The sequence below is a fragment of the Heterodontus francisci genome, chromosome 27, assembly GCF_036365525.1.
Source record: "Heterodontus francisci isolate sHetFra1 chromosome 27, sHetFra1.hap1, whole genome shotgun sequence".
Taxonomy (NCBI): domain Eukaryota; kingdom Metazoa; phylum Chordata; class Chondrichthyes; order Heterodontiformes; family Heterodontidae; genus Heterodontus; species Heterodontus francisci.
The window spans coordinates 61964221-61986718 of NC_090397.1; the positions used below are offsets into that span (position 1 = coordinate 61964221).

At 43.0% G+C, this 22498-nt stretch overlaps 1 protein-coding gene across 1 annotated transcript in view; it reads right to left on the reverse strand.

Moving 5' to 3' along the window:
* fbxo18 (F-box DNA helicase 1) overlaps nt 1-22498 on the reverse strand; it is a 51051-nt gene that overhangs the window by 4008 nt on the left and 24545 nt on the right. The window contains exons 9-20 of the mRNA XM_068059666.1: nt 21470-21532; nt 20497-20665; nt 16100-16319; nt 14701-14788; nt 13461-13547; nt 12657-12793; nt 9011-9110; nt 8269-8390; nt 8051-8126; nt 6293-6490; nt 5097-5225; nt 4060-4166 (exon numbers count right to left, since the gene is read on the reverse strand). Coding sequence (XP_067915767.1) covers nt 4060-4166; nt 5097-5225; nt 6293-6490; nt 8051-8126; nt 8269-8390; nt 9011-9110; nt 12657-12793; nt 13461-13547; nt 14701-14788; nt 16100-16319; nt 20497-20665; nt 21470-21532 — 1496 coding nt within the window. The remainder of the gene's footprint in view (nt 1-4059; nt 4167-5096; nt 5226-6292; nt 6491-8050; nt 8127-8268; nt 8391-9010; nt 9111-12656; nt 12794-13460; nt 13548-14700; nt 14789-16099; nt 16320-20496; nt 20666-21469; nt 21533-22498) is intronic.

Genomic DNA, 22498 nt, shown 5'->3' on the forward strand with positions numbered 1-22498 from the left:
GTGGACGCCACAGCCACAACCACAACCATATGTAAGCCCATGTCAAGAGGCTCACAGTGGATGCAAATGCTGTGAGCAAATCATAAACCAGTAAAATATTCTGAAACTTAAAAAGATAAGAATGTGGTATTTCCGCAAGGTCCAAGGACAATCCACATTTCTGCTAATGGAACTGAACCTCAACCAATGTGACTGTTTCCAGTGACAGAACTGTTATTTTCATATCAAAGAAGCAGCAAAAAAAAAAATCAGTGTCTGGATGATCCTTGGTCAGTTTAGTGTCAAACTTGTGCATTTCTATTGGAAGGAGTTCAGAGGTTCATCTCTGTTGGACTGAATATAAAGAAAGAACTTTCATTTCTGTAGCACCTTTCCCAACCTCAGTACATCCCAGAGCGCTTTACAGTCCACGATTTAGTCTCTGTTGTAATGTAGGAAACGTGGCAGCCACTCTGCAGTGAAATAAATGACCACTATCCGCTTTAGCTGTTGGTTGATGGATAGATGCTGGCCAAGACACAGGGAAAACACTGTCCCTCTTCAAATACTACCATGGGATCCTTTATGTCCACCTGAGAGGGAAGACAGGGCCTCAGATTAACACTTCATCTGAGAGATGGCACCTCTGACAATGCAGCACTCCCTCAGTACTGCACTGGAGTTTAGTTTAGAGATACAGCACTGAAACAGGCCCTTCGGCCCACCGAGTCTATGCCGACCATCAACCACCCATTTATACTAATCCTCCACTAGTTCCATATTCCTTCCACATCCCCACCTGTCCCTATATTACCCTACCACCTACCTATACTAGGGGCAATTGCTAATGGCCAATTTACCTATCAACCTGCAAGTCTTTGGCATGTGGGAGGAAACCGGAGCACCCGGAGGAAACCCACGCAAACACAGGGAGAACTTGCAAACTCCACACAGGCAGTACCCAGAATTGAACCCGGGTCACTGGAGCTGTGAGGCTGCGGTGCTAACCACTGCACCACTGTTTCTGTGCTGTATAACTATGACTCTATTTATACCACTGCAGCAAATAAGGCTGGTTTTGCATATGAATCATTTCTTGGTCTTGTTCATGCATGTAGTATGCCCAAATTACAAATCAATTAAGGACATTAAAATTGTTACCAGTAAGGAATGGTCTTTTTTGCCAAAAATAACATGGCAAATTTTGAGATTAGATCATCTTAAAGTCTCCTTTTTCTCCCTCCAAAGAAAGCAAATCCAACCTCCTTAAACCTTCTTTACATTGGAAATTCCTGTTAATTGGAATCACCTTTGTCTTTCACCTCTGTACTCATACAGTGTCTTTTGGAGTGACCAGATTATTCTTGACAGCTATTCTATGGAATGAGCTGCTTGCTACTGACAGCTAATGTTAGGCCCTCTGAGATCTCTGCGTTTGCCCAATTTTGTCCTTTTGCATACCCCCAATTTTAATCACTCCACCATTGGTAGCTGTTGTAGGGTATTCCCAAGCGCAGAGGTACCTGCCGTAAATATCATAATGTTTAAATATTATTTGAGTAACCAGTAACATATAATATTAGTGAACAGTGAGGAGGTTGCAAAACACCATGGGGCTCAGTTAACTTGACCACATTCCACAGGAGCTGTGTAATCCATTCTCAAACAAAAGGCTAATTAAAATGAAAAGCAGTCACCCTTGTGGAATGCTGACAAAGGTGCTAGCCTGTAACGAGGTGAAAACATCATGAGTAATCCCCTATCGCTGTATGGGCCGGTAACGAGGTGAAGATAAGGGGGTATGGAAAAAATCATGAGTAATCCCCTATCTGTGTATGGGCCGGTCATGCAGCCCCTCTATGCCTAGTAACCGCTTCTATTGGCTCTAATAATCAATGTATATAATCGATATTCGTGGTGATTGGACCATGTCCAGCCGGGATGGGCTGAGTAACTGTTTGAAAATGTATAAGTATGGATGAATTTCCTTTGTTCAGTGGAGAGGCATCTGGACAGCCCAGTGACCTGCTCCCCGCTGGCGTAACTAAATAAACTGTTTGACATTGGAGCAGACCTGAGTGTCGAGTGATTCTTCTAGATCCATTCCTGCTAACAGTAGCCATGCCATCAGTTGCCTAGGCCTCAAACTCTGGAATTGCCTCCCTTAACCTCTCCAACTCTCGACACCGCACCCCACCCCCCCCAGTCTACCTTTAAGACGCTCCTTAAAAGCTACCACTTGTCACCTGTCCTAATATTTCCCTATGTGGCTCAGTGTCAAATGATGTTTGATAACACTCCTATGTAGCGCCTTGGAACATTTCACCAAGTTAAAGATGTGCAATAAATGCTAATAACATGATGAAAGGTCACTGACCTGAAACGTTAACTCAGCTTCTCTCTCCACAGATGCTGCCAGACCTACAGAGTATTTCCAGCATTTCTTGTTTTTATTTCAGATTTCCAGCATCTGCAGTATTTTGCTTTTGTATTACTAGTTGCTGTTGCCGTATTTTGTTTACAGACAGAGAGGACTGAGACAGTGCACAATTTTGAATATATCTATATAGACTGGAAAATTCCTGGGGAAGGTCCCACTCCACTGTCGCAGTTCCAGCAAAGTAACACTGGCAGGCCAGGAGAGGCTCCGAGGAATTTCCCCGCAATTGTTTTCCAAAAAGGAATGCAGTCTTTCGTTCTCAAAATAGAATCATGTATAGAAATGATTGACCGACTTGCCAATCAGAACCTCTGCTGACTCCTCTAGCGTGTCAGCATGGTTCAGTTAGTTGCATTCCCACATGTGCCAAAAGAATATAGACTCAAACTCATCCCACCCCCAGGAATTAAACACACAATCTAGGCCTCCACTTCAGATGAAAATTAAAATCAAGGCTCCTGTTATGACGGTTCATCAAAAGTTGAGGGATAAGTTTCCCCTGGAACAACTCAAAGAAGAGCAGGTGGTTCTCCCAGAATTCAGCACTTTTCCCTCAACTGACACCCTGCCAAACTCATCAACTGGCCAATCATTGCTGTTCGTGAGATCTTGCTTTGTGCAAAATACTGCCACTGTATAATAGTCACTGCCCTTCAAAGTAATTAGTTTTAAAAATTCCTTCATGGGATGTGAACATCGCTGGCTAGGTCAGCATTTATTGCCCATCCCTAATTGTCCTTGAGAAGGTGGTGGTGAGCTGCCTTCTTGAACCGCTGCAGTCCATGTGGGGTAGGTACACCCACAGTGCTGTTAGGAAGGGATTTCCAGGATTTGGACCCAGCAATCATGTGTGAAGGATTTTAAGACACTTGAAAAATGTGAGAAGACACTACATAAACCCGAGTATTTATTTTCCAGTATACAGAAAGTGCTGTAAATACTCAGCAGGTCTGGCAGGATCTGTGGAGAGAGAAGCAGAGTTAACATTTCAGGTCTGTGACCTTTCATCAGAACTGGCAATGGTTAGAAAAGAATTAGGTTTTAAGCAAGTGATGGGTGAGAGGGGGTAGAGTTGGTGGGGAAAGACAACAAAAGGGAAGGTGTGTGAACCTGCCCTCTACCCTATCACACACAGACCTGAAACGTTAGCTCTGCTTCTCTCTCCACAGATGCTGCCAGACCAGCTGAGTATTTCTAGCACTTCCTGTTTTTATTTCAAATTTCCAGCATCTGCAGTATTTTGCTTTTATTTATTTTCCAGTAGTTTATCTTCTGAGATTTTTTTTTACTCTCCACCACATCTCTAGCCATTTTATTCTATTTTTAAACCACCCCTCTGCTAACATGCCCCTCACACCCACTGGACTCTGGAGCTGACTTTGGCAAGGCTGATTGGGAATGTAATGAGATCCGCAGCCTCTCAAGCCACAATTATTATAATTATTAGAATAAAAGGTTGCACGCTCTGTGTAGTTCTGCAACACAGAAGAGAAGGGGCTTGCCACAGAGTAGCAGAGTAACTTGGCTCTTCTCATGGAGCTTGTGAACTATACAATCGAACAATAACATTCCTTGCAAGCCTCTTATATCCAGTATGCAGGTTAAAGACAAAAAAGAAACACAATAAGCACTTCACTCACACCAGCAAAGGACAGGAGACATTCCAAGGACCTGGTCATCACTAGACACTTTTTTGCCCGTGTCACAGCAATGTAAAGCAAGTTCCAATCGAAATCTGGCACCATATCTGAGGGGAAAGATGAAATTTCAGATAAACAGAAATGTAGTATCAAAAGATAACCATAACCATTGTCCAACATTTGTAGAATTGCAGAGTTTTTTGGGGGGAAATAAGGGGCAAAGGTGAGTCAAAGCAACACACTCACCAGGTAATATTAAAGAGAAAGGATACATGAAGGTGACAGAATAATGGGGACATCTCAAAGTCTATCTGCTCTGTTGTCACTGCTGTTGCCAAGATTCACCTGCCTAGACATTTAATCTACAACTGTGATGCTAAAATTATTGCCAAAAGCACATCAATATCACAGACACTGGTGATGAAAACTACCTACATTCCAGGAGTGGTTTACATCAATCCAGCATCTCTCCTCTATTCAGACTGTTAAAATAGAGGGACATTGGAGAGGGATTTAACTCAACACTCAATCTATAAGAAATTGCATTTGAAAGTGCCTTCCCCGAAAACAACCAACCAACATTTTCAATGGTTCAACGGGTACATCCACCAACATACATCATACTGGAACATACAGGTCAGAAGAGTCACAGGCTCGGTCCGTGGCCTGTGATGGGTTAGCTGAACTGAACCAGGTCAGGCAGAAGAGGACTATACTTGGGTTTGGAGCTCCAGCCTGAGCGAGGATGAATAAAATAAATTAAAATATAAACATTTTGGTCAGGGTTTCTAATCCTGATAACTATCCTGTTACCAGCCCTCACCCCGCTGACTAGATAAGTGTGCAATTGTGGATGGTAATGGAGGAAATAACTGGGCTGGGAGGTGATGCCTCATGTGGTTGAATAGCCTGCTGGCCCTCATGGACTAAGCTTTTGATGAATGGCATTTTGGGCAAACAAATGGAGGGCTATAGAGCAGATGCCATTAGCAGAATGGGGAGAAAAGGGTTGAGAAAATGAACAGAAAAGTACTTGCCCATCCTGAATCCAGAAAGCATACGGCGATCATCATGTCGAAAGCCTGGAACTTTTACAAGGTCATCAGTTATCTGCACCGTGTCAAACTCACATCCTTTTGCTTTGTGCACAGTTCCCAAAACAATATCTTTAAAAGATTGAAAGGGACAATTGAAATCCAAATGTTTAGTTTTTAATCATTTGTACCCATTTATCTCTACATGGAAAATCATCGAGAAAATTCACCAAATACAGAACAGGAGGAGACCATTTAGCCCCTCAAGCTTTTTCCATCATCCAATGAGATTGTCGCTGAGCTGTGGCCTAAATATACCTGCCTTTGCCCCATATCCTTTAATAGCTTTGGTTAACAGAAATCTGTCAATCTCAGATTTAAAATTAACAATTGGTTTAGCATCAACTGTCTTGTTCAGGAGATTGATTCACATTATTGTCACACATCGGAGTACATATCCCTGTATGACTCTTATTTTACAGTTGTTTTACATTATTACACATCTTGTAATACCATCACTCAAAATACAATACCAGATCTGCAGAGGGTTTAATTAAATTGTGAAGTCCTGGAGAGAGAGACCAAATATGTATAGTCCCAATCACCAAAGGTTCCTCCTCCCATCGTTAGTTCTGTAAAGTTTAGCAATTTTAATGTAATCTGCCCTTTGGGAAATTGGTGACATTGGGTGCAACACAACCCCCTGGGTTTCCCACTTGGCGATTAAGGTTAAAATCACCCCCATTGTGTATTGATCTCCTCTGAGTCACAGGTTGCGAGTCCAGGTCCTACTCCAGGACTTGAGCACAAAAATCCAGGCTGTTGCTCCAGTGCAGTACTGAGGGAGTGCTGCACTGACAGAGATGCCGCCTTTTGGATGAGACGTTTAACCAAGACCCCCATCTCCCCTCTCAGGTGGACATAAGATTCCGTCCTCAGTTTTTTTAAACCAAGAAGCAAAGTTTAGTGTCAGTGCCAGAAGAAATAGATTCCGACATACCCGTGGCCACAACCAGACAACAGTTTTTCCACACAATTTTCTTCAGTGAAGTGCTTTTTAATAAAGTTTAAAGTTAATCCACAACATCAATGTCCAAGCTGATAAGTTAAAGAGAATTGGTTTAGAATGGGAACAGAATGATGAAGAAGCTGAAATACAAAATTAAGGGTTTTAGAGGAGGAGAACATAGTCTTGTTACTTGCAAATGTTGAGTCATCGACGGAGCAGCTGGTGATTTTCTCAATGAGTACAGGTAGTCCCAGACTGTACTTCTCCACCACTGTAATCCTCTCTTCCAACTCCTTGTCTTCAGCTTCAGCTGCATAATTTCTCAATCCATGCAAACCACCTTTACGTTCAAATATTTTGATGAAAGGATCCCGGATTATAAGGTCTTCTGTTGGTGAAAAACAAGAAGCACTTCTTGGATCATATAGTTATAATGCTAAAAACCCGAGCAAAAATCCACACAGCTTAAAAAAGGACTGAGCTTTTTAAGAAAGCAAAACAACTATATATACACACGATAAAATCCTGCCCATAGTGACTGAATCTACCACAGGTTCGGACCCTGTTGGGAGCAAATGGGGCGCTCGAGCCCACAGAGAAATTGACACAGCAATCTTCCAGGAGGTAGCCTCCTAATTGGCTGCCTCCAGGCTCACCATTGGCGGGACATGACATAGATGCTGCTGGCCCAATCAGAGGGCCGGCAGCTCTGAAGCCTCGCTAGTCCTCACCCTGGGAGAGGAGGACACTGCTGAGGCAGCTCAGGAATTGAGAGGGCTCCCTGGGACAGGTACATCAAAAATTAAAAACCCAGAGGGGGTCAGGCACGTAGGCCCCTCCGGATAGTCCACTGGGGCCTCAGGGGCAGTCTTCCCTACCTACGGCCCACTCCGAGGGTGCTCTCCCCGCCACCCCCCCAGCCAGACAACTGCAGGGAGGTCACCTCCATGAAGCTGGTGACGTCCCCACACAGTGGCAGGGTGGGGGTGTCTCTGGTGCTGGCAAAATGCCAGGAGCCAGGGAACGGGGGTGGGGGAGGGGGGGAAATCACCCTTACTAGGGCCATTAATTATTTATATTGGCTGTCTGCCTCTATTCAGCAGGAAAACAACATGAGTCCAGTCCCACTGCTGAGAAACGTCCCTGGTGGCGGGATTGCTTGGGGGAGCCATCCTGAGACAGCCCCCCTGCTATTTTCCCGGCCAATCTGCCTCCCCGCCCACGTCCCCAGGGCCAGGAAAATTCAGCCCCATATGCAAGATACACACTCCATATCCAAGAATGTTACACTCCACAAGTCTTCCCTTTCTGATGCCAGCCTCTGGAATCCATTTATATTCTTTGTTTCAATGTCATTCCCTCATAACTTCATTGCACAACTTGAATACATTTTGTGCAAAAAAGAAATTCTGCTCGATTTTCCTTTTTACACCCAACTTTCCAGCTTTTCATTGCAGTCTCCTTGTTGTTTGACCTCCAACATAGAACAAAGTGCCTGCAGTAAATTTTATTAAATCCCTTTGTGACCTTTTAAAAGTTCAGTTCAGTCACATTGAAGTCTTCCTATTCCAAGGAAAATAAGCTCAACCTTCTTCCTCTTTCCTCATAACTTAAATAACTGAAATCAACTTAATTAATCATCTCTATAACTCTTAAGGTCTACTGTCCTTCCTAATTTAAGGATACAGAGCTCATTTAAGGGAATAGCTGTACCTGCAATTTATTAATTCAAGTCTTATATAAGTAGCAGGTAGCAAATTAGCTAAACAAACAGTATTCCAAATTGGGTCCCTCTAGCTCCTTGTACAGTAAAACACAGCATCCCTCCCTCTTCCATTCTGATCTTGTGAAAAACAGTTGGAGAGCCTTTTTTCTGCTCTCCAGAGTCGAAGAAGGATAATGCAGAGACAAGCAGCCAAAAGAAGAGGTTAATTAGATCGAAACTCACTGGTTGCTTGTTTCTTCTCCAGGATCATAAGCATCCAAATATCCAGTATTGTGTCCATTCCAAATTCATCAAGCCCCTAAGGAGAAAGGATTTGAGGAGTTCAGAGTGCTGAGGTAAAACAGATGAAATAAAGGGCATTTATGTAAAGAACACTCACATCAACAGTGCTGTTATTTTAAACACTGCAGCTGGAACATACATCAGGATAAGGTACTCACTCCAATGATACATATTTTGCCTGGATTTTCACTTGTAACAATACGCACAGCCTCATCAAAGAGAGCAGCATTTGTTCTGCACAGAATAACCATCTGCCCGACAGTGTCATCATCAGTGTCACCTGTAATAAGGAGTTCATGAGATTTTTGTTGGTACAAACTAGAAGCAGCTTTAAACATTACTATGACTGGGGAAATCCACCATGAATCCACTGTCACTATTCAGGTCATAGGATTGGAAAGTTGTAACCAGTAATTCTAAATCATAAAACAAAGGTGCAGTGTTTGATTGATCTGGGTATGATTGCATCAGTCTGTCCACTTATCTGTGTTCACTGTGTTTAATTGCTTAAGCCTACGGGTGGAGCTTAAGAGTTAAAAAGTAAAACAAAAAAAGACACAGCTAGGATCTTCTACAGAAAACACACTGATTGCTCTGTGAAGACATTGTACTGAGATCTTGTAAGAACTGATATATTTTAAAGTACTGTTAATAAACCAGCTGGTGATTTAATACAATTGTGATATCTGCATTGCTCTGAGATAAATCAGGTATACATAATATATCCCACAACTGGCATAAACATAAAACAAGGCATCAGTGAAAGACTGGGAGAAGGCAGCAGGTGAACAGCTTTCAGTAAATTTAGGGTTCTCATAGTCCTCCTCCTTCCCTCCAGCCTTTCTATACTTCCCCCCTATGTTTACACACATACACACAGAAGTGTCCTTGCTCATTTACCATCTTGGTTTCCACCAACCAAAGTCTTGTCTTTGACACGTTTGCACACATTCAATATTGTTGCTGCAACATGGGCAATCTTGGGTCCAAATCTGAAACTCTGCAAGTTCAGAAAGAAATGCTAATGATCAGGTCATACTGTAGAATATTGCAGCCATCAAGTAGCAAGTCAGGCACAGTTCGAAATCATGTTTCATTTGCAATACTCCAATAATATTACTTTGACACAAGGCAGCCAATCGCCATAACTACACACTACTGTGTGAAATGCAAGTGACCTAGGTCTTCAACCCACCTTTTTTATTATTTATTCACGGGATGCGGGGGTTGCTGGCAAGGCCAACATTTATTGCCCATCTCCAATTGTCCTTGAGAAGGTGGTGGTGACTTAATGGCCACTTAAAGGCCTCTTCCCACCTCCACCTCAATTTTGTTGAAGGTGGAGGGGACCGCCACCATGGGGAAATGCTGGCAGGTAAAGCCTAGTGGAGCTTGGAGGATTTCCTCCTTTGGGGACAATCCATGCCCCCAGAGGGGCCCCCCTCGGCGGTGATGGCTGCCCAACCCCCCTATAGGAAGACCCCCTCTTCCTGTTGCTGGGACCTACCTGATTGTCCCTGCTGACCCTGACCCCACTCACCTACCCGGGATCTCCCCTCTTCGTTACTGGCATTGGCCACTGCTCCCAGTGGCATTGCCTGTACTGCAGAGCTGCTGACCTTCTGACTAGCCAGCAGCTCTGGAGGAGGTGGGAACTCATCCTTTAAAAGGGACGGTTTCCCCAATGGCGGTTAATTGGCTGCCTGCCATGAAATAGCAATGGAGGTCGGATGGAGGACCGAGGCAGGATTTCCCCACGCATCCTGGTCCGCTGCCAGGACCCCTGTCACCGGAATAAAATCCGGCTCCATGTCTCTGGATCATTAGTCCAGGCCTCTGGATTACTAGTCCAGCCACTTTGTTACCAGAGCCCCTACCCCAAAAAAACAATCAGGATAAGTATTAGACCTCATTTAAGCTCTGGTGGAGATGTAAGGTTACTTGCTGTTGTTGAGATTTTTTTGGTCCAAGGAATTGCTATGTCTCCCTCAACTGGAGCAGCCTATCTATGTCCAATAACGATTTGTCTTCTTAATGTCACATTCAGTATTATAAGCCACATCCACATGCTCAGCAACATGGTCCATTTCGTTTGCTATTTCCAATCAGGCTACTTTACTATTTTCTTGGCCAAAACTCTGCTGCCCAAATCCTGACTCGCATCAAATTACATTCGCCCATCAGCCCTGTGCTAACTGAAAAGAACAAAGAACAAAGAAAATTACAGCACAGGAACAGGCCCTTCGGCCCTCCAAGCCTGCGCCGATCCAGATCCTCTATCTAAATATGTCGCCTATTTTCTAAGGGTCTGTATCTCTTTTCTTCCTGCCCATTCATGTATCTGTCTAGATACATCGTAAAAGACGCCATCGTGCCCGCATCTACCACCTCCGCTGGCAACGCATTCCAGGCACCCACCACCCTCTGCGTAAAGAACTTTCCACGCATATCCCCCCCTAAACTTTTCCCCTTTCACTTTGAACTCGTGTCCTCTAGTAATTGAATCCCCCACTCTGGGAAAAAGCCTCTTGCTATCCACCCTGTCTATACCTCTCATGATTTTGTACACCTCAATCAGGTCCCCCCTCAACCTCCGTCTTTCTAATGAAAATAATCCTAATCTACTCAACCTCTCTTCATAGCTAGCGCCCTCCATACATCCTGGTGAACCTCCTCTGCACCCTCTCCAAAGCATCCACATCCTTTTGGTAATGTGGCGACCAGAACTGCACGCAGTATTCCAAATGTGGCCGAACCAAAGTCCTATACAACTGTAACATGACCTGCCAACTCTTGTACTCAATACCCCGTCCGATGAAGGAAAGCATGCCGTATGCCTTCTTGACCACTCTATTTACCTGCGTTGCCACCTTCAGGGAACAGTGGACCTGAACACCCAAATCTCTCTGGACATCAATTTTCCCCAGGACGTTTCCATTTACTGTATAGTTCACTCTTGAATTGGATCTTCCAAAATGCATCACCTCGCATTTGCCCTGATTGAACTCCATCTGCCATTTCTCTGCCCAACTCTCCAATCTATCTATATTCTGCTGTATTCTCTGACAGTCCCCTTCACTATCTGCTACTCCACCAATCTTAGTGTCGTCTGCAAAATTGCTAATCAGTCCACCTATACTTCCCTCCAAATCATTAATGTATATCACAAACAACAGTGGTCCCAGCACGGATCCCTGTGGAACACCACTGGTCACACGTCTCCATTTTGAGAAACTCCCTTCTACTGCTACTCTCTGCCTCCTGTTGCCCAGCCAGTTCTTTATCCATCTAGCTAGTACACCTTGGACCCCATGCGCCTTCACTTTCTCCATCAGCCTGCCATGGGGAACCTTATCAAACGCCTTACTGAAGTCCATGTATATGACATCGACAGCCCTTCCCTCATCAATCAACTTTGTCACCTCCTCAAAGAATTCTATTAAGTTGGTAAGACATGACCTTCCCTGCACAAAACCATGTTGCCTATCACTGATAAGCCCATTTTCTTCCAAATGGGAATAGATCCTATCCCTCAGTATCTTCTCCAGCAGCTTCCCTACCACTGACGTCAGGCTCACCGGTCTATAATTACCTGGATTATCCCTGCTACCCTTCTCAAACAAGGGGACAACATTAGCAATTCTCCAGTCCTCCGGGACCTCACCCGTGTTTAAGGATGCTGCAAAGATATCTGTTAAGGCCCCAGCTATTTCCTCTCTCGCTTCCCTCAGTAACCTGGGATAGATCCCATCCGGACCTGGGGACTTGTCCACCTTAATGCCCTTTAGAATACCCAACACTTCCTCCCTCCTTATGCCGACTTGACCTAGAGTAATCAAACATCTGTTCCTAACCTCAACATCCGTCATGTCCCTCTCCTCGGTGAATACCGATGCAAAGTACTCGTTTAGAATCTCACCCATTTTCTCTGACTCCAAGCATAACATTCCTCCTTTGTCCTTGAGTGGGCCAATCCTTTCTCTAGTTACCCTAGTTCATGATCGAACAGAATTTTAATTTTAAAATTCTCATCCTTGTATTCAAATCACTCCATGGCCTCGTCCCTCACTATCTCTGTAACCTCCTCCAGCCCTATAGCACTCCAATATCTCTGTGCTTCTCCAATTCTGGCCTCTTGAACATCCCTGATTTTCATTGCTCTGCCTAAACCATAAGGTCTGGAATTCCCTCCCTCAACCTGTCTGTCTCTCTAACTCTCTCTCCTCTTTTAAGTAATTTCTTAAAACCTACCCCTTGGACCAAATTGTCAAGTCACCTCTTCTAATATCTCTTCATGTGACTCAGTATCAAATTTTGTGTGATGACACTCCTATGAAGCACCTTGTGACTCTGTTAAAGGTGCTATATAAATGCAAGTTGTTCTCTTTGACAGATTGTTACTGGCCAGTGTGTTATTGAGGTGTGGTGCATACAAATGTGTCGGAGAGGTGTATCAGTGGTTTACTGCTGTGCCAGTCATTTTTTTTGTGGTCTGATACAAGTATTGTGGTGACACTTCAAAGAACTATTGAAAGTGAATCCTTACCTGTGTCAGACTAAACAGGTGGGGGCAGTGGCCGTTAAACAGAACATCCACAGTACCCTTGAAGCTGCTAATCTGCTGGTGTGGATCTCCCACAAGAATCTTCCCACATTTCTGAGAGAGCACAATGTCAATGATTGCTGGAGGAAAGAGGATAATCGCAATAAGAAGGTATAGAGATATTGAGAGAGAGACAGAGTAACCAAAACAAATTGCAACAGCTTTGGTATATCTTTTACCATAGACAAGGAGCCTCTGATCAGCAGATCACAAATTGTATGGTTTATAGCAGGAAATGTTTTGGAAGATAACTGTCCGCTGGAGTTATTTAGTTATCGTGTAAACGTGGCATTGAATTTGAACCTCAGGCAGCAGAATGGTCCCACGACACGCCAAACAGAATGGTCAGGGTCTGTGATATTTCACATGAAACAACATACTCTTAAATATTTACTGCACCAGAGTGTCACCTAGAGCCTGAGCAAGGCCATCTGGACCAACAATGGCAGCTGACACTGGAGGCGAGCAACAGTTCAAAACCCTAAGCTCAGCGAGGAGTCTAAAATTGCTGTCAGTAGTTCCACACCATTGGGCATGTACATTGTAAAGTGTAAAGAACTCAATTGGAATGTAATGATCTGGGGTGGAACTTAATTTCCCTCCTAAATTCATAAATTTCCTTCCACCTCAAGTCTTTTACAATAAAAATATCTTCCCATTCAACATTACTGGGTTTGTATTTCAAAGATATTTAGTGTTTGAACTGTCCTCTCCCAGTAGGTGAAGAACAACATATATCTAGCCTACCTGGGCTGCAATCTTCAGCTTCATCTAAAAGGATGGCATCAAATGTTGACAGATTAGGTTTGCTGAGTTGCCAAAGCTTCAGATATCCTTAGAGAAAAAAAACAAAATATTAAATCCATCAGGCAGTAAGTGGTCCTGCAGTGTTACAGGGATAGTTTTGTGCCAAAAAGAAATGTTTTTGTTATGTTCAGTAAAATGTAAACACTTTGCAGTTATGGCACATTATGGATTACACTACAGGCCACCATCTTGCTAGAATTCACAGCTTAAGCTATTGTAGTCTCTCCTCCCAGCTCATCCTCTTCACAATTGGGCTCAACCGCAATGCTCTTCTCTATTCCTTTTCTAAGACGTATATTATCTTTTTTTTTTAAATGGGTTGGCAACCAAAATAGAACTGCAGCCTGGACTAGTACATCGTGAAACCTATGTATAACTTCTGTGAGGCATATTCTGCTGCTCTAGAATGAATCCAGTGCTTGATTTACCTTTTTTTTTAAAATTCTTTCATGAGATGCAGGTGTCACTGACAAGGCCAGCATTTGTTGCCCATCCCTAATTGCCCTTGACACCTGTGTGGCTTGCTAGGCCATTTCAGAGGGCAGTTAAGAGTTAACCACATTGCTGTGGGTCTGGAGTCACAAGTAGGCCAGACCAGATAAGGACGGCAGATTTCCTTCCCTAAAGGACATCAGTGAACCTGATGGGTTTTTAATGACAATCGATGATAGTTTCATGGCACCATGCGAGAAGCGCTTTGTTGCTATTTATGTTCCCTTTAATTGTATACGTCTCGTTCATATTTCTTGACCCTAATATTTTACATTGAATCAGTGTCAAAATTCATTTACCTTGTATTTATCTAATGGCATGACCCTTACTAAATTCTTTTTGGTAATCTTTTGCTGCATTCTCTAAATCTACTACACTCTCAGCAGCAAATTCAGACTGGGCCTGGAAAAAGGAATTGTAAAAAGCACCACCGAAATCACTCAGTAAAACATTTCCTTTATTTTTGACTTGGTAGAAAGAAGAGTTGAAGGGGAAATGAACCAAGAAATTATCAAAAACATGCACTTTTGAACTAGAAGCCAAAAGCATCAACAAAGTCTCAGCTTTAATGTTACCTCAATCCTGACCTCTCAGAGTGACACACAGTCCAAGGGGGAAACAGGAAACTCCACTCTACTGTAATGCAACTGGAAAAATAAATACACTGAGGAACTATAATTAGCTTTACCATCATGCGTCATGAAGTAACCATTCTCCTTAGTTTCACCAAGATCCACCATCTTTCCCCAAATCCTCTTTGCATCTTCAACTAGTTTCTGAAATGAAGACCACAGTCGTTATTAATTCTAGGAAGTTAAAAAAAAATGAAGGAATGAAATTAATCAAATCATTCAGGGGAACTCTCTACAGTGAACTTCATACAACTAGGAGAGGGCTATCACTTCACACCAACAATACATTTGTGATAAAGGAAGAAGTTCCATGGTTAAGCCATATACAGCAGATGGATGGCAATAAAATCCTCTATGAAACATGGAGGTGAGGAAAATTCACAATGGAAGCTTTTCATCACCTACTGAGCATCAGAACCTCTGGAAAAGGTCCTGTTCATTGACTGAATCCTTTCCTACACGCTGACAGAATAAAAAGCTTACAAAACATTTAAAACAGGCAAGGGACAAATTCAAAACAATAGACTCTCTCTTCTTTCAAATGTAACAGGACAGAATGTATCAGAATTGATTCTATACAAATCTTGAATGTCGGAGATTCACCGTGGCACTGAAGTGCCTATTGCAAAGAAAATCTCAGGTTCGATACCTGGTTTGTGCTGAGCAGTTGATCTCAGCTACTGCTTTTGGTGGATTAATCGACTTTGACACCCATGGGCTAGAGAGGAGGGAACGAACTGATCAGCTGGGTTTCCTGGAAAGTGGATAGTGGGCAAGGCCAGGACTGAACTTGGCTGTGAGTTTTTTTTTAATTTGTTTTCGGGATGTGCTCGATCCGAGGCAGCCTGCAATTATTATCCATCCCAAGTTGCTCCTGCAAGTAGCCACTTGGGTGAGGCACAAGAGAAAAGAAAAAGACTTGCAATTGTATTGGGCTGTTCGCGACTTCAGGATGTCCCAAAGTGCTCTACAGCCAATGAAGTAGTCACTTGTAACTTAGGAAACGCGACAGTCAATTTGCACACAGCAAGCTCCCACAAACAGCAATGTGCTAATGATATCATCTGCTTTTGTGATGTTAATTGAGGGATAATATTGGCCTGGACACTAGGGTAATGCCCGTGCTCTTCTTCGAAATAGTGCCACGGAATCTTTTATGTTCTTCAGAGAGCAGATGGGGCCTCAGTTGAATGTCTCATCCGAAAGACAGCACCTGCGACAGTGCAGCACTCCCTCAGTACTGCACTGAAGTGCCAGTCTAGATTTTTGTCCTCAAGTCTCTGGAGTGGGACTTGAAACCACAACCTTCTGACTCAGAGGCGAGAGTACTACCAACCGAGCTATAGCTAATATCTAGTAACCATAACCTACAAGGTTTGGTACCTTCAGGATAGATAGGGAAATAACTGGAGCAAGATACAGAATATTACTCTAAAAACAAATCTGTAGACTCACTAGCTTCTCTCGATATTCCATAGGCCTGATATCTCCACATGTGCTCTTACAGTGTTCCGGTACATGAGCTACAGTGATCGTCTCATCCATGGAGGAGAAGAATGTGCAAAGGCTCTGACAGATCAAGTTTGCTCTAAAAAAGCTGCCACGTCCTTCGGGAAGTCTATAAACAGCAAATGGTTTCAGATCATAATCCATCAGCTTCTTCTTGCGCTGGTATCTAATGGAAAATTCAAGAGTTCAAACAATTTTTCTTTGAAACAACTGCAAAGTCATTGTAAAAACACTTATCAACTATCTGGTGATGCAACCGTAATAAAAACACCTTCAGGTCATGAGAATTCAATGAAAAATTATTTTTAAAAAATTTCTACCTCCTTTGTCTTCTCTCCTGAAGGTGGTGATATTTTTGAGGCACAGTTTCAATGCACCATCACTTCAACAAAGTGCCTATTCTTTATTTGTAAGTGTAAATAGCGAGCATGGCAGGTTATTTGAGGTGCACGCAACCAAATCCAATCATGTCCTTGCTCAATGTCCATACACACGCACCTTCCAGTAGGAGTCGCTGGCTAGTAATCAGCAGCAGTGGCAGCTATCGTCGAGAAACACCATGACAAACACGAAGTAAATAAACAAAAGGGAGTTCTTCTTTTGTGCTGGGTAATAGGAGATTTTCCCATTTTGGTACCAAGTTTCATAATTAAGCATTCCCAGTTCAGGTGTGGGATGACACAGGTTAGAGGTCACAATGCACCAACCCAACAATGTCCCTTAAACCTCTCACCTTAGAAGACCACCACCTATTGCATGGGCATGCATTTTCCATTTCCAATACCAATCATCACCCATACCAGCCATCTTGCATTTAGAAAGCATCTTGGCACATCCTCAGGACATAGTGCTTTACAACACACGTATTGAAATAAACAACCAGTTAATCTGTCTTGTGGGGGGGGGGGGGGGCGGGGGGGGAAACGGGTGCAGGAGTGGGTAAATGTTGGGCAAGACACCAGGAGAACTCCATCCTCTTATTTGAATAGTGCCATGGGGCATTCGAGTTTTAACATTTCATCCGAAAGTTGCCAAGTCCAATAATAAGGCATTCCGTCAATTCTGCACTGGACAGGCAGTGTAGACTATGTGTTTAAGTCTGTAGTGGGGCTTGAATCCACAATCTTTGGACTCAGAGGCTTGGATGTTACAATGTCAGCCAAGTTGACAATATACTCCCTTTAATTGTGTGGACAGTTATGAGCAATTCTGTGCTCACCAATTAGTCGAAACATAATTTAGGACTCCCAAGTCAAGCTGAAAGATTTTCATCCCATCATTCTGGAGTCAAATGCAGGTTCAAGAGGTGATAGGGTCATATCTTAACCCAGCACAGCACTGTCATCCTACACCAAAACCATCCTAGCACTGAATGCCACTCCCATTTTTAGATACTTGGTTCAATAAAATCACAGCCATGTTTCTCTCATGGGCCAGTCTCACGGTATTGGCTGCTATTCGACATACAATTTTAGCAAAAGATTTGCTGATTTGTTCTTATGTTTCAACTGTAGGGAACTGCTTTGCAGACTGTAGGCCCCTGACGCCAATCAGATATATCCACATAGAGGGCGATGCATATGGAAGGGAAAAAAAAAAAAATCACAGGGCCAGATCTCCCCCATCTACTGAAGTCACACAATCCTCAGCAGGTAAGAAAGAAAAGGAGGAAAGACTTGCATTTACATGGTGCCTTTCACGTCCTCAGGACACTCCAAAACATTTCGCAGTCAATGAATTGCTTTCCAAGTGTGTCATGGTACCTTTGTAGGCAGGTACAGCAGTCAATTTTGTACACAAGGGCCCACAGACAACAATTAGACAATCAGTTCTGCAGGTGTTGATTGAGGGATGAATGTTAGCCAAGAAAGTAGGTATGTATTCCTTGCTCTTATTCACCAGGCATAAGATCAGCAGTGGGTCAGCTGTGATTATACCACACAAGGCACCTCTCTCTACACTCCCAGTCGACAATGTTAGTGAAAACTATCGCTACTTTTGTTGACTTTTTGTTACAAAATCCAATAGCTGACATAGTAAAAGTTACACATAACTTTTGCTTAAGCTACTTGTTAAGAACGCTGGGCTTCGCAGTACGATTATGTTTTAAAAAACTGTGATTTTTAATGCAACACAGAATGGAGTCAGAGCAGACATGTGACCTCACACCAATTCTGTCTAGAGACAAGACAGGGATCTTGGTTACCATGGTGTCAAAGAACCCAGATCAAAGAGATTTTTGAAAGCAGAGTGCAAGGTCCTAACACCTGAAAGGACAATGGGTTTCACACTCCCAGACTCTCAGATCGTAAACAGGGAGTCAGGGACTCTCAAATGCAAATGTGAGTTGCAATTGCTAACACCTGGAAACAAAGGAAGGCCCAGGTGGGCTTGGTATGGCCAGACTTAGGGACTCTGAATATTGTAAAAGGAAAACTATTGACTTTTGATTCTGGATAAATTCAACTGGTGTTCCTAAGTCTGACAGGCTGAAAGGAATAAAGGAAGACAGGAAGAAACCAGCAGGAACTGCACAACACAAGCAATGGCAGCCTCAGGAGAAAGACAGAGAGAAAACTCTCAGAGCATTGATGCTAAGATTTGATCCCGGTATGGAAGCTCGCGGTTTGCAGAGGAGAAAAGACCAACAGGGTCACCAGAGATTACCTTATTAACAGAAGGCAAGTCAAGTGTGCTCAGAAGTAGTAAATAAAGAGGACATTGGCTTTGATAACGACTGGAAGATCCAACCCAATGCAAATGGACGGAGTTTGGGAGTTTTAACTGCAGAGATACCAATTCAATGAGAACACCAATGTATAAATGTGGTGTGGGGTTTGAGTGTTTTAATAGGTTAATGGGAAATACCTTTCTCTGTAACTTACTGTTTTATCTGCTGTTACGACCAAGTGAGGAAGGTGTCTAGAGTTCCCTTTCAGCCTTCACCTGGTCTTATTGTAACAGGGTTTTATTTTTAAACACATTGTTTTTAAACTCCCCCTTGGTGAATCTTTTTTCACTGCTTTCTAATTATAAGGCAAAGAAACCAGCACAAGCAGGCTTTCTTAGGTTTAAAGAAGAAAGGTGAAATTTTATTAAACTTAAACTTTAATTCGGTTGACATCTACGGATACACGACGCGCCCATGCTTGCAATGCATATGCGATACACACATGCAAACAGAGACAGAAAAGAGCAGAAGAAAAATAAGGTGGAAAGGTTTGAGGCAGTATCTGAAGAGTTTTTATTATGGTTCTTCGAGCTCACTGTAGAGTCCTTGATTGCAGGTAGATCTTGATTTTTGTTGGGGCCCAGTAATCTTCTTAAACCTTGTTCACTGTAGGAGACTTTTCTCTCTTGGGGATCATGCGTCTTCAGTGGGTTTTTGGAGTTCTGTGAGAGACAGATGGGAGCAGACAGGAGAGGCTGTAGCAAGCCAGCCAGGAGAGGTCTTTTCAATCCAAGAGCAAACAGCTTTCTGCAGGCTCTCAGTTCAAACTCTGCAACAGCCAGTTAGTCATGTGACTAACTGGTCTGACCACATCTGTTTGTGAATTGAATTGGAGCAGGGAATAGATCCTTTGTCTACAAGCACTGTCTGTTAATACGTTAAAAAAAATTTCAGCCAAGATCTGGCAATTCTTGTCACAGGCCTTCTCTTCTTCCCAGCAACAATTTGAAATTTAATGTCCATGTGGCGAAATTAATGTGCCTCATTCTTGGCAGGTGGGGCCTGCATGACAGCTACCTACTAATTATGTTTAGTTAATGTTTGCTTTTAGTTTAGATGGTATAGTAAAAGTCTTAAAATCTCATTCAGTAATTCTTTAAATTGGTCAGGGGAATTCATATCTCTTGTTTTAAAGTTAACGGTCGCCACTGAGGTCGTAACGCATTATAAACATGGATTGCAGGGTTTGGGAGGAGTTAGTTATGAAGGAGTACACCTTTAAAAGATATAATTAAAACTCCACCATTGTGTATTTGGTAACTACTGATGTGATACTGTAGAGTGTAAATGCAGAGCCCCACCAAATGTGGCCTGTCATTTGGATCCATCAACAACTTAATTTTCAATCCGAGCCATTCTGTTGCAGGAAGTGTGAACAGAAGTCAAGTTCCTCTCTGGAAGGGGTGGAGAATTGAAGAGAGTCACCCATGGTCCATTTTCACATGGTTGCACCAGCTCAGTGCCACACTGGCAGGCACCTGGTGCCACTGTTGACTCCAGGTTAGCATATGGCTTGGGTGAGGAAAGAGAAGCTTTTTACCGAACTCCCATCACCCCCACACACAAAAAATACATAAGTGGTTTCATTATCTCCACGTCTCGTGCTACTTACTTGTAGCCTATGCGCCGATAGGCCATTGCATGCACTGTTGTACACTCCACATTTGGGGGGAAAATGCATTTAATTGCCACTGGAACAGGCTTAGTGGAAATGATGTACAGGAATCTGAGGTGAGGTCTGCTCTTTGCATACTTGATCAGCGTAGAGGTTTTGCCTGTACCTGGGTAGGAGGAGAATTAATGACATTGTGAGAACAATAAGAGTCAGATCTTGATTTACGCTGAAAATATGGACATTTCCAGTTACAATGGTTAGACTAGGGCTGGAAAGTTGCACTTGACAACAAGGCAAGTCATTTTCCAGGTTTAACAAACAAAACACAGCAACTTATTTCGTTTTTCCTCTCTCGGTCCTTTGCAGTTTTCATTCTCCAACTTCTTGGCAGCTCCTTATTCTACATGGCTTAGCTACTTACCACTGAACTGCCAGGAAAACCTACAGCTTATTGTTTATACTTGAAACTTCTACACCAACCAAAAAATCCACAGCACAGTTTGATTGCGGAGGCAGGCTAATTATTCGCAGTCCACGGAGGAAAAAACAAAATCGAAGCTGAGCCTCTTAATCACCTAACTTGTCTGTGTCTTTCTCAAATTTGTGTGAATATACTTTGCCTCAAACCCTCCCCTTTAAAGTCATTATTCTTTCTCCATGTCCTGTTGAAAAAATGGTCACAAAATACCAAAAAGACATGATCATAGCCATCATGAACCATGTACTGTGGCACTGACCCTGCAGAGGCGGACTATAACAGGTGATTTAGCTGGTCTTAAGTTAGATTGTAGACGGAACAACATGAGTAGGTCTCAGCATCTCTGGACCAAGATGGAAGAGAGACAATAAAATAAAAAAATAATAAATCAAGCCAGGAATCTCAAGCCCCTGTTAGATGTACATAAATATGGATGAAGCTTAAGGATAGGATTCAAGTATCCCTGGAATTAAATAGGCTGCCAACACTCACTGTCTTGGTCCATATATGAAGAATGGTGATTTAGAAGCGTCACCAGACCTGAGATATCCAGCACTAGAACAGTAGAGTAATATCAATACTCTATTGAGTCTTAGAAGAAAAGGCTTTTTGGCCAAACAAAGCTGCCCCGCGACCCCCCACCCCTCTACTTTTACAGGTCTCACCGTGAGAGATATTCAAATGGTCACACAGTTAAGATGGTGCATGAACGTCAGATAGAATCATAGGAATTTTGGTCACAGAAAGAGGCCATTCAGCCCAGCATGTCTGTGCCAGCTGAAAAAGAGCTTTCCAGCCTAATCCCACTTCCCAGCTCTTGGCCAGTACACTTGTCGGTTACGGCACTTCATGTACCTGAAGACAGGATTGGGCTCAGGACTCAAGTTCAAGCCTTTGTAAATCCAAAAGGCCCGATCTTGTCTGTACTGAGTGAAAGTTGCTGATCGCCATACAGAGAGTGAGGGGAAACAAACAGAAGTGGTGTCGTCCTGTTGTCGTGGACATTGTAGTGATCACATCCAAAAGTGCTGACTGTGAGTACCAGATAACGTCAGGCCACTTACAGTACAAAAGAAGGGGAAAAGAATTAAATAAAAACAAAGGTGGGGGGGGAGAGCTGGTGAGGTTTTTCTAAACATATGTTATTTCCAGGCAGTAATTACAATGATTTAATTCATTATTTCACCATCACAGCTGAGGCAGCCACCCAGAACAACACCCAATAATTAAAAAAATATATTAGCAAGCACTGCCAAACAATGACATACCAGACCAAGTATCAAAAGGGTTCACAGACTCGTTTGGGAGTTGTGAGTAAACATCAGAAAAATCAAACCATTTTTAAAATCGGTGCAGCAATCAGCTCCTGGGAATGTTCTAAAGCTTCAGCTACATAAAAGGGCATTCTAATATTAGAACAGATCTAAAGCATGAGGAATTTCAGACAGCAAGCAGGGAGAGGCAGAAAAGAGGAGAGAGGAAGGAGGAGAGAAAGGAGGAGCAAGCGAGAGAGAGCGAGTA